At 33.9% G+C, this 12,912-nt stretch overlaps 1 protein-coding gene across 3 annotated transcripts in view; it reads right to left on the bottom strand.

The window, feature by feature from the left end:
* Positions 1-712: 712 nt before the first annotated feature.
* The window catches only part of LOC141459156 (protein Wnt-1-like), a 38,178-nt gene continuing 25,978 nt past the window's right edge, over positions 713-12,912 (bottom strand). Inside the window, exons 1-7 of one of the 3 annotated variants that reach the window (XM_074137850.1) lie at positions 10,867-11,000; positions 10,651-10,780; positions 7,004-7,124; positions 6,672-6,832; positions 5,258-5,365; positions 2,345-2,644; positions 713-1,377 (exon numbers count right to left, since the gene is read on the bottom strand). In XM_074137850.1, coding sequence (XP_073993951.1) covers positions 1,204-1,377; positions 2,345-2,644; positions 5,258-5,365; positions 6,672-6,832; positions 7,004-7,124; positions 10,651-10,780; positions 10,867-10,877 — 1,005 coding nt within the window. In that variant the 5' untranslated portion in view covers positions 10,878-11,000 and the 3' untranslated portion in view covers positions 713-1,203. Of the gene's footprint in view, positions 1,378-2,344; positions 2,645-5,257; positions 5,366-6,671; positions 6,833-7,003; positions 7,125-10,650; positions 10,781-10,866; positions 11,001-12,912 lie in introns of those variants that run through there. The other 2 variants (XM_074137849.1, XM_074137851.1) reach the window with 2 other exon arrangements.

The following is a 12,912-nucleotide window of genomic DNA, read 5'->3' as shown; positions in this document are numbered from 1 at the left end:
TGATTTAATTTTACTACTTTTACCAAGACAAAAATTAGATTTTTTTTACCTGTAACGATAATATCGATCACCGTGATAAACTTTATTGCTGATCTCATTTAATTTTTATTATCACTTATTCTTGTTTACGTTTCACCCTACCTGGGATATCTTCAGAAGCTAAATATGGAATTATAATTATTAATATTAACTTAAATAAAATACGTTGCCGTCAATGTAACAAAAAAAAAATTTTTTTTTTGTTTAAAAAATAAAAAGTTAAAATTATGTTTCAAGAGCAATCTATTATAATATATATAAGTTAATATTAATAATTGTAATTCCATGTTTAGCTTCTGAAGATAGCCCAGGAAGGGCGATACATAAGCAAAAATGTGTGGCAATAAAAATTAAAAAAGACCATTAAGGGTTTATCAATAACCCAAAAAATACTTTAACAAATTTGGTTTAATACAAGAATTATAATCTTACTCATTGTGGAATGTAAATGTGCACAGGTGTTTAGGCTGAGACCCAATCCATTGTTTATTCCGATTGACCGAATAAGTGTATTTTTTACCTCAAGCAATTTGCTCGTTGCGGAATGCTTTCAGGAAACATGTCTGCTGCTCGTAGATGGAAGTTGAATGGTTGAGTGACCTTAATGGTTAATAGTTGATTCATCTGAAATTTTTTTGATCTTGTACAAAGACCCGTTTTCTACAGGTGGCATAAGAAGTTAAGCATTGTGAGGTTACCCTCACATCATACTTTTTTGTTTAGAATTAGATGAGTAGCGTAGAAATTCTGTCCTATAATGCCTTCTACCTCTACATAATTAATTTTGGAAGCAGTAGATTTATGTTATACCCTACTACATGTATAATTGAAAGGTTCACAAAACTTTTTTTTTTTGACTAGAATACAAACAAATGAGTATGTAAGTACTAGCTCGCTACAAAATAATAGTATCTCTTGATATAGGGTTTTCGATTTCTGTTTTAAATCGCGTGCACATAATTTTGATTCATTAAATATGTGGGCAAAATACCGAAATCTATCCCAACATCAAGGATATCACAAGATATCCCCGGTTAGGGATTGCACAGAACTCAAATTATTGCTCGATCTTTCTTAAGGACTTAAATAAATTAAAAATAAATTGTATCCATCCAATGATTTGATTTTGTTTTGATCTTGCTCCACAGTTATTTTTGGACTTCTTCAATTGCAAACATGTTCCTCCTTACGAAATCTACAGACTTCGCAAAGTACATTGCAACACCACACAAATCTGCATTTACATTTCTCTTCAACGTCACGCACCCTTGTTTGGTATCCACGGCCACAGCACAGAAGTCTGCATCCATCGACACCGGGACTGCCGCGGTTACAGATCTGCAAACAGGGAAACAAACTATTGTTGATGTAGAGGTATATAATTTAGGAAAAAGGTTTTATTTTTAGAAATTGGTCTTGTTTCGTAAGTGGTCACGGATTAGTATTGGTATCTCCAAGTCCAAACAAAAGCATCAACTGTAAAGCATAGGCGCTGTCAATTCAAGGCTAACGGGGCAACTAAAACTTTCACAGAGCTTACAGAGAAGAAGATAGAATAAAGAAGTAAAATTTTTATTCACAGGAACTAAATAATAATAACAATTATTGGTTAATAACTGCTCTATAATGAATTTTACTATAGCGGTGTTACAAGTACGGGACTTGCTAACGGCCTGTAATGCATAACTACACCAATTAAGAAAATTGTGGAAGCCATTTTAGAAAAAATATCATAAAAGTGAAAAATGAATTCAATTTATGAATCTTAGGTTAGGGGTTTTTTCTTCATATATGTATACTATATAACTTTCTATCCACAAATATACATATTTGTTAATAAAATCTTCAACAGGTTTTCTTTTACTTATTATTATATTATTATATATATTTATATTATAGATCTAATCTTTTCCTTGTTGTCTTGCGCATTTAATTAGATTGTTTCTGTTAAATATTCTCTAGTATGTCAGGTATCTCTGTTCTGGTTTTGTTCCTTTCATTAATTATCTTTTTGCAGTTTATGCTTATGTAAGTCTGACTTTACTTCAATATTGTTGTCAATATCCATATACTTCCTATAATATTACTGATAAATTGCACTTAACATCCGTAGGACAATTCTAAATTCGTAGGTTCTCACATCAAATTCCACTCTCGTAGCGACTACACCAAATCCGCCCCTATTTTGAGAATGACGTCACTCTCCCTTAAATCCCTTAAAATCCACTATTAAATCATCCAACCTAATGTCTAAATCCGGTCTAAAATGTGAGTTCTCAAACCAGTCTCCCAAAAATGAACTCACCCTTCCATGGGTCCCTAGAATGCCGAGAGTCTCGTTGCGCTCACAGTAGTCTGGTGATTCTTCCAAGTAGACTAGCTCAGTAGAATTTGGCTGTTTGAGACCTTTTGAAGCAGCACGCAACTTCTTCACCCGTTTGCGCCTTTTGTCAACCATACGTACTTCTGTGGCACCTTCAAATCGTGCGCTAAGCAAATCGCCCACCTGTCTAAAAGATGGCAATCGACGCCAGCAAACTCGCACCGAACAGGAGCCCGACATTCCATGGCATTTACACACTCTTTGCATCCCAGACCTTATTAACTGCAACAAACAAAGGAAGTTTCATACTTTAGATTAATATTAAACTACTCAAATTTTAAAGATAACTTTATTTGATCTAATCAGCAGAAAATATGTAGAAAGCATCAGAAAATGTTTACACGAAAAGCCTGCAAACACGAAGGAAGTAAGTTAAGTTGGATGCTTTCAGATTGCTGGCACTATTTATCTCCACTTTCGGTGTAAGTTAGCTACTCATCAGATGAGTCTTTAGAGAATAATTTCTTGAAATTTAGAAATATTAAATATACAATACATTATTCATCTAACAAATCATAGAAGTAAAGATTGCGGTAATGCTTTAGTTAAAGAAGAAAGAATTTTAAACAAAAATTGAATACAAAGACTACATGCAAAGAAGTGTCCCGACAGACATTGTGAAGAAAGCTGAAGGAAATTAAATAATGACGCAGCTAGAAATTAAGAGAGATTTTTTATGTTGGGTCAAGTAAATGACGAAAATCACCTTTCGGGATTTGAGATATCACCGTTTACAAGGGCATCTCTTTAATAATGTTGGAAAGCATGAGAAAAATTAAAGTGGAACATCATGAGATCTTTATAATATAAAAATAGATAATAAGGAATAACTAAAAAAACAGAAGCAATCTATAGAGATTGCGTTGGAACTAGTTCGTTAGTAAGAAGGTAGCAAGCAGCAAGGATGAAGGTGAATTGAATTATTAACGAGACGACATTAGATCGCGGGTGCTATGGAATGCACGGGTAGGGAGCTGATTTCCCAGCATATGATACACATTCTGCGATTAAGTTGCAAATGGAATGGGAGGCCCTCCTGTTGCACTAGTCCTTAAGTTTAACTTTCAAATCTACTGGCTTCTTTAGGTTTGGGAATGTACAGAGTTAAAGTTACTTTTTAATAAATTTACAGTGTAACGCGCGAGGGGTTTTAAAAAGTCCCTCAATGAACATAGATCACTGATTGAATCACAAAAAACCAGCTCTAATTTGTCAGGAAAAAGAGGTTATACTAAATTTAAAACCGATTTTCAGAGAGAAATGAAAATTCTAGGGCGCGTCCAATCAGAAACAGCAATTATGATTATATTTAATCTATCAGATTAAAACATCCATATTTTTTGGTTAGAGAAGGCGTTTGATACGGCGCGGAAGTTCTCAGTAAAACAGAGCTTAAACGAATCTTACACTTGCCATAAAAGGTTTTGCTAACGAAAGAACGTTTAATTTGTGAATAGCAAGTAGAACGCAAACGAGTAGGGGATCTATAAATTACAGTTGAGATGTAAATTGTTTCTTACTGACTTAATGGCGTAAGTGGAGATATTCACGACGATGTTGGAAATGAATTTCAAAATGCAATGAATAGGCATAGAAAAGGAGCTGCGATTATTGGACTCACTTCTCAACCGCAAAAATTGTTGTCATGTACCCCTATCGATTAACGCTACTTAGGTACAACCAGTGATGGCTCCCTACCGGTTCGTGCGAACCGTTTTTTAAAATTATGAAACCTTAGGGAACCGGTTATTAAAAATACATGAATTACTCTGACGTCAGTGTTGAATCGTGCGCCATGCCCTGCAGGTTGCAACTGTAGACTGTCTAAGTTGGGGCGATGCTTTCATGTTAACTTTGCGATATTAATTCCTGCCTACGATAAATAAATAAATAACATTTTGTAAAAATCTAGGGACATTTCATTTTTTTCTTTTTTTTGATCCTTTGAACTTCGCCGTAGTTAGTAGTGTAGACTGTAGAGCGCACGTTGGCACGTAAATGTACAGGTTAGTTTTGTATTCGACATATGTATGTATTATTTACCTTTCGGTTTTGCTCGTGAAATTACGTTATGGAAGAATAACTTTATTTAGTTTCGGTGTGAAGTCATGTTTTCCACCATAATTTTATTAAAAATTTTGGCTAAAGTTTGAAATTAGAAACTTCTGTTAATCATCTCTTATCAAAAAAATTTGAACTACTACTGTCAATGGTTCTAAAACGTTATTTTTGTAATAAGATTTTATATTTTTATGATTTTTGTTTTCTTGGCGCATCGACTACCGAGGTCATTAATCAAATGATATGTCGTGTGAAAAAAATGGTATTTTTAAAGCAAAGTGAGGCTAGGTGAGTTATTTGTTTTCACTTTTAAAAAAACAAGAATAGGTTCCCAGATATCACTTGACTTTATGGAACCGTTTCCTAAAAATTTAGGATGCCATCACTGGGTATATTAATCCCTTATATTAATCCATAAGTTTTCACATACTGCAGTCACATTTACACAATTGATACTTCCTCTCCCACAACTACACTTAACCTAATCTAATGGCTAGTTTGGTTGAGTACTCGTATTCCTCCATCCCTATATTCCTAACTTAGACTAGTACTCTTCCGAAAACCTTTCATTCTCTTCTTCGAACACGTACTAACACAAATCCCTCTATAACCCAAATCCACCTTCACTCACCCTTAAAGATGATGAGATCTAGGGAGTTACAAAATGTGAGGTATGCAAACTTGAAAGTCAGATCTGTTAAATAAATTAAAAGTGTAAATATAAATCGGCCTTAAGTAAACAATACATCAAGAAGTATAAACACACAGGCATACCCTGCGTCCAGCCTCATTATTGTGAAGGTTCATCAGTCCTTCGGCCGTCTCGGAGTTCTCCTGCGAGTCCACAAAATCACGGCTAAATTTCTCGCCAAAATGGATGTCCTGAAAAGTAGGCAGGTATGAATTTTAACTTTTGAGAATTAAGAAAATTTGGCTTTACTAGCACACTCTCCATCATTTAACAAAATTTAATATTAAAACGAACATTTTAAAGATTTAGGAAACATTCTAAGGTTAAGAGAAATGCATAAATTCGATCTTGGAGAGTAATAATTAGAGAAGGTGGTGGCTTGCAAACGCCATATTTATTCTTTCTGCCTCTCGTAAGAAGCAGTGGTAGTTACTATCGCGTAGATTTTCTACTTTGGGTAATTCATCGGAAACCCAGGTCTTGAAGTTCCTTTTAAACTACTGAAGTCTAAAACTTCAAAGATTGAAAGACATTCAAACTTAATCTATACTGCATCTACACTTGCTGACTTGTGAAGCTGGCGGAAACGTAAGTGAGTCAAAATTTCAACACCAAACTGATAAATTTATTTCTAATGATGGATGAAAGTTCGAAACCGGTCAGGGACACAATAAACATGCGTGCTGCCACAGATAGATATTATCCAGCACTGCGGACCAAACCGCTTTTTCAACTGATATCACTCTCAAAAAGTACAATTTTTACCATTTCATCAAAGCTGCAATAGAATTTTAATTCAAAATTGGTTAAATTGTATACCATTGTCATAGTTTCTTGATCTTAGACATTTTTATCTCAACTTCTGCTTCAAAATATTTTCCGACTCCGGGGGTTTGATTACCTCAGGCATATCAAATAATTGTAACGCTGCAGGAAACTTTAAAAAAATAATTTATTAACATTTTCTAAACTTATAGGAAAACTCCATAGTTTTTAAAGTATATTTATAAAAACACTTAATTTGAAACTAAACCAACTTTTCCACATAAACGCCAAGAAATATAAAAAAAAGATGCCAGAGGAAGCTGCAGTAATGCTGCATTCAGCTCTTCATTAGAAGCAAAATACAAAATTAAAACAAACGTACGAATACGAAATGCAAGTTGGAAGAAGAAGAATACGCCAGAAATGCGGCTGAAGATGACGGTTTTTTTTAGTTTGCTGTCACATTCAAAACCGTCTCCAAGATATTTCGTTTGAACCTAGATATAAAATATGTTTGGCTATCTACTTTGTTTGCATAAAACGTAGAGTTTAGAGCGGTTTTCGGAGGGACAGTACGTCATGCTTCCTTCCACAGTTTCATTATTTTACGGAGATCAAGCACAATATTAATTTTCTTTTTAAACAGAATTCTTAGTATGAAGAAAATAATTGCTCAAGGAAGTGAAAGACCTCACACCAGATCCTCGCTGCTCACTCTGTGAATTCACCTACCTCAGAACAACCTCCCCATTGCCAGTGCTTGCGAGGCTTCCTCAATCTGACTCGGCTGTCGCAATTGCATTCCGTGAGCTCGCCACGAGAGCACGCTCTGGTCACAGCGTACGCTACACCTGCTGAGGACACAGCGTACACAAAAGCTGTCTCACGGCTCTCTGAGTGCACAAAATATATTTTTTAGGCATTAGTTTAAGAAAATCAAAAATAAATATTTATTTAAATAAATAATTTTAAAAAAAAAATCGTTCTTGTTTCTAGAAACAAGAACTCTGAAATCAACCTATTTTTGTAGTATGGGCCTATAAATTAAAACTTTTTTAACTTACTAATCGTCGTCACAGCGCCGAAAATCGAGGTAGAATTGTTAAAGGTCGAACAGTTCCATCGAATCATGCTGAACTGATACTGACATTCCTCGATGGCCAGCCTTACTCCATTGCTCACAGCCTGTAACATTTGATGGTACGATTTGAATCATAGAAGCATTTCAAGGGATGTTAACTCCATGAAAATATATGAAAAATTAAAAGTTTTCTAATAAGAAGGTAAACGAAATGTAATTATAATGTAGACAATGCAAATTACTTCAGGAAGACGAGAAAGTTGGAAATTAAGGGAGATCTGTAGAGGTAGACAAGGAATATTTATAGCTCGATATGAAAGTAACTCCTTCTCTGCAATTGAAGTCTATTGGAATGACTGGGCGAGGCAGACTATGTTGGAATTGATTAGTGTTTGGGCTGGCTAAATCACCATTGATGATTATGTACCGATTCCTGCGAAAAATCGGGTATTTAACTCGGTAAGCAAGAGCTGATCTTACGTTCGGTTGTCAAATTAGGCGAGTACTCGGAAAAATTAGACAGTAAAAAAAGTAAGCTATTTATTAAGAGATTATATCATTTGCCAAAAAATAAGCTCAACTATTTCATCTATTTTGAATCAGGTGCAAGCCCATTACATGTTTTTACCATTACAATATATTTGAGATACATAAACAAGATATTGGAAATAGGTAATTATTGGTAATAATTTATTATTAAGTATTATATTAGCTATTTCTTTTTTCATTGCACTAATGTCGGCAAGTTACAAGAAATCAGTTGCTCCTAAAGTAATTAGTATTTATTTTATCTGTGAAAACCATTTAAACCTGATTTGATTATTATATATATTTACCATCAAATGAAATTAATTTGTTTCGATATTGTTTGGAGAGCCGATTAGCACTCATCTCATTAATACCGCTCAAACATTTTGCCATTTTTCTCAGAATTTCTGTTTGTATATTTTTCATATCATTTCCAAGCGAATCAAATAACCCGGGGTTTGCCGCGGCAATAGATAAACTGACTTATATAAGTTTAAATTTATTATAAAATAAATAAATAGGTACCCAAACCGCCGCACAGAAAAGAAGAGTGGACTTAACTAAAGATCTTGATTGATTGTATGAAAGGGCGGTTCTCCCAAGAGGGGGAAGGCACGCAGGCAATCCAAAAAAAAGATCCAAGTCTTAGTGTTCTAGCAGTCCTACCTAGTATTCCATTCGATTAAAATTTTCCTCGCCATAGTAGTTGGTGATATAGTTAACCGATAAGGAGCCAAATCGGTCTTAAATTGATTTAAAGAAGTTTTGGCTTTTCTCGGATGCACCTTCATTCTATGAAAAACAATTTAAAAAAATGGGAATGTTTTCCCTAAGAAAACACCAGACGTCCCCAGGCCGTGATCAAATGTATGGCATTTTAACTCACAATTAGAAGTTTTGAGCTCACAACAAGAAAAACAGAAGTGAAACTGGTTAATAATAATACAGTAAATATGAAATAGGGCGTTCAACATTACATTTTGAAAAGTTAGGACTTGCTGCTCTAGAACCTTGAATCGTTTTGAGAAGTGCACATTCTGAAACATTGTTATTTTATTGCAAGTATGAAGCGTAATAAATCTGTATTTCTTAATTGTGACACATTATTTGTTGATGAAGGCTCTTGTGTGTGTCTATCATTGCATAATTTATTATTGACAACCTTAAAAATAACAATCAATATTAATGTTTTGTAATTTCATATACAGATTCAATATACTTTCAACTTTCAATACAGAATGTAAAATCCTTTGAACTTTCTCTTACCATACGTTAATTATGGCTAGTTATGGAAATGAACAAATACAAAAAATAAAACTACTTATAGAAAGCCAAATCAGCGTACACTATTCAGCAAATATTAAAATGAGATTAAATATCTTAGGAAATTAAATAAAAGTTTCTGGTCTCAGAAAGTGTGAATAAGCAGGGGATTTAAATAGACAATATTACATACTCTTTTGACACAGCCTTAAAATTCTACTCAGAAAGAAAATGATCTTTTCCAATATTAAAATAAATATAACAGTGAATAATATTTGACATACTAATTTGAGAAATCTATCTGTTGCTTTCCACATTGAAGCAACAGCCTAGAGAGACCAGAACATTTCTTGTTTCTCATACCCCAATAAACGAAACCGAAGCAGACTACGTGAGATTTAACAGGTTCAAGAAGCATAATTTAGGGGTTATCTGGCATGGATGACAACCTAATCTACCACTGTTCATTCTTTTGAATACGCACAATTTACAAAGGGTTCTGTCCGCTCCTAGGCGAAAATTATAAGGCAGTGTACCTTAATAAATTAAGTTTAATTGGCTCCGTTCTAATGTTTCACCGTTTCAAAATGTCGAGAACTACTCCTTTATTAAGAAAAATATCACTTGTAGGCAAACATTTGCCAAAGAAAACAAATGTAGGAATATCGTAAGTAAAATTGTTTACTTTTTGCAAAAGCAATTTTGGTGAAACGGTTTGTGTTTTTTGCTTTGTTACATTAACTGATAAATAATTTAAATCGCAGTATGTCTCTAAAGTTTTTGTTTGGGCATTAACCAAGAATATGCTAGGATAACTATATCATCCGCATATAGCTGTAGTACTAGATTTCTATTATGGTAAATATTTAACTTGGGCTCCCAGCGAATTCAAATAATCTATTACATCGGAAATAAATAAAAAATGAAAGCGCTGGAGTCTTGACCATACAAAAGTCCAGTAATATTTCTATTTAGATATCAGATAAAACACATTTTGTTACATTTTGGTTTAAAAATTTTATATACTTTACACTAATGAAGATTTAAAACAATTTGTTCAATAAGTTGACAATGATTCAACTAGTCAAAACTTTCACAAAACAGCAAATGTCGTCCAATCTTTGTCGATGTGAGCAATCTAAAAGTAAATATAGCGTCTGAACAACTCGTTTCGAAATCCCTTTTGTTCTTCTAGAATAATTTGATTGCTTTGCGCCCGTATTGAACTTGCCATACAAAACAGGAGTTAAGATTTTTTTCCAGTGGTACTAAATATCACTTTTGCTAGTTAACTGGACATAGTGTCATTCATTATTTAAATAATAATTTTATTTCTACCCAAGCGTTTAACGATTAATGTTTTACTCGGCGTCAGATCCACCTTTCTTAAAAAAAAGTCCGAGAAGAAAGGAGCATTTTCCATAGGAAGCGTGACTCACAAAGCTTTATAAAGGTTTTTGTATTTCCTATACGTTCGCCAAAGGCTTACTTTGAATTTGAGCAAAACTATGTCAGGCCTTTCACTTAAAATAATAGACATCTTATTTGCAATATTGTTCTTTCAGCAAAAATTACAAAATTATTTTATATTATTCAATCATTTTGAAGTACTTTTCTACTTTTTGAGTATATGTATTTATAATGGGTTATTTAATAAAATGTTTATGTAATGGTTTTTATAAATTTACTTTTGAACTTACTAAACATTTATTTGTTTCTTATGTTACGTACCGTTACAACGGGAAAGCGAAAGAATGGTATAAGCTCGAGATCTAACAGCTGGTAAAAAGATGGTTTACGTTTCAAACAAACTCTGCGACTTATCTACTAAATACTCACATGTATAAAATTTTCATTCAAAGCGCAAAGCTGTCGCTGCTTATCGCGCAGAAATGACATCTTCTGACAGCGTTCTTTCTCCGTGGTGCCAGCGTGCTTCAGCAAGCTCATGTCCTCGATGCCCAGCATCCTGCCGAACATAATAGAAAATCAAGTAGCACGACGGTGATTGGTGTCGAGAATGGGAAGAATCATATCTGATATTGGGTGATATACCTCGTCATCATTATATGTCTTGAGGTGCTTAGAGTTTGAATAATTGTCCTCGTAAGTGCAAGCAATGCAATCTTGGATATTTTCAAATTGAAGTTTTCACCGCAAACCTATAATTTGAAGACCCCTGAGTACGAACATTTTCTTTCTAAAAATTGCCTTTTGTGTTCTGCCTGCCATAACTAAAGAATGGTAAATCGCTGAGTTTCAAATTTGATATTCGCCAAAATGGGAAGCTTTCCAACCAAAGCAGCTAACAGGATACCTTAAGAAATAGATTTTCCGGGGGACTTCTGGAAAACGATGTCCCTCGTTTCTATTTTTTACTTGATAATTAATTTCAATACGTGGTTTTCAGTGAAATCTGTGATCCTATCACCAATGTAATATTAGTAGGAAATGAATTTGTAAGAATAATTTCAAATGAGAAATAAATGATAAACTGAACTGATTTGTTAGTTTAAAGAAAATGATTTTAGTGACATTCTTTACAAGTGAAATGCGCAACAGACACATGGAGTCAACACTTTATGTGTAATGGAGTTTTGGTCTCACATTTGATACCCATGAACACTAGCGGGTCTTAGTACTGCAAAATTAACAGCACTTCAGAGGATTGCGTAATACCCTCCATTAGAACCGCGCTTAAATGAAGTAAGCTAGAAAAAAGTTTCGTATAACAGTAATAAACCTACATTTATGTTGAGAAGGTTTCAAAATGGATATAGGAAAGAGGCCTTTGATATCATACATTTTTGAAATCAAATAGAGTCCCATCGGGGATGTCGAAACCAAATATCAAATTTCAAAACTACAATTTTTGGTTATTGAATAATGCTGACCTCACAGCCTAAGTAAATTTTTTTAAAATAAAAGAGAAACATTTATCACTTAGCTGAATATTAAGAAGAAGTTTTAAAAAAAGTCGTTCCACAACAGTTCTTAAAGGATACTTTAGAAGCATGGCTTGTAAGGACAGAAGTATCCAACTCAAAATCAATTTTCTTGAGTTTTTACGTCAGACCAGTGAGTGTCTATTGGCATAAACTTGCTGAGTTTTCAAAACTGGAACTCGCAGGAATTCAAATTTGATATTTCATTCTTGTTTAGCCATCGTCTTTGAAAAAATCACACAACTGAAAGTGGATCCCTTTTTTAAATCTTCTACTTTTTCGCCCAAGTAACGGATAGAAAAGTGCCACCAACGTGGAAGTTTGCAACTCCTTCTGTGGACCTCCATTTTTGCTGGAAATCTGAAACCTTATTAGGGAGCGAAATTAAGGCTGTTAACAGCCCCATGCTTACAAAGAAGCTATCCTGGTAGGCAGCTACCTGGAAACGATGACGTGAGTAATTATGGTTGTATGACGTAGGGGCTTTAGTGTTTAGATTTTAAATAATAACTCAATGAGGACGGGCGGTGACATAACACTGTGGTTTCAGATGTCAGGTTATTCCTACGTCAATCATCACTGCCATAATTTCTGTATTGTACTAAAGAACGAATAGTAATTTATTCTAGTTGCTTTAAACAGACAGACTTCCAAGTTCCCTTGTTGTACTACTCAGGACTTGTCCAATTTTAACAACCAATTACTCAACTAAAAAACAAACAAACCGTAAAGTCTACCTTTTAAATTTATTTCTCGTAAGAGAAGGTATTCTGATCGTGCGGGTTTTCGAATGTTGAGCACCAAAAAGTGATTTTTATAAAATGTTTTGTAAGTTTGAAGTCAGTCTGACTGCATAACTCAAAAGCGTGTTTTGGGAAAAAGTTTCAAATTCAAATATTCAATCCACTGGAATTGATACTTTATTGATTCAATTTTTTAATTTTTCATAAACGGCTTCAACGTTTTTCTAATATACTGCAATAATTGTAAAATTGTACATCTAAAGTTTTTGTTTGGAAACATTTTCCCTGAGAAATACAAATAAACGCATTTTTAGGGAAATTGCCGAGAAAGGCTTTTCACTAATGTACCATTTCAGTATATTGAACATGGTATTAATAAGAATGAAATGAGTAAATCAAAATTCCGAGTTAGG

Source organism: Rhodnius prolixus, unplaced genomic scaffold, assembly GCF_049639745.1.
Source record: "Rhodnius prolixus isolate KJV_2025 unplaced genomic scaffold, Rpr scaffold_11, whole genome shotgun sequence".
NCBI lineage: Eukaryota > Metazoa > Arthropoda > Insecta > Hemiptera > Reduviidae > Rhodnius > Rhodnius prolixus.
Note: the sequence above shows the minus strand (reverse complement) of the source record. Positions and strands in the feature narration are given on the sequence as shown.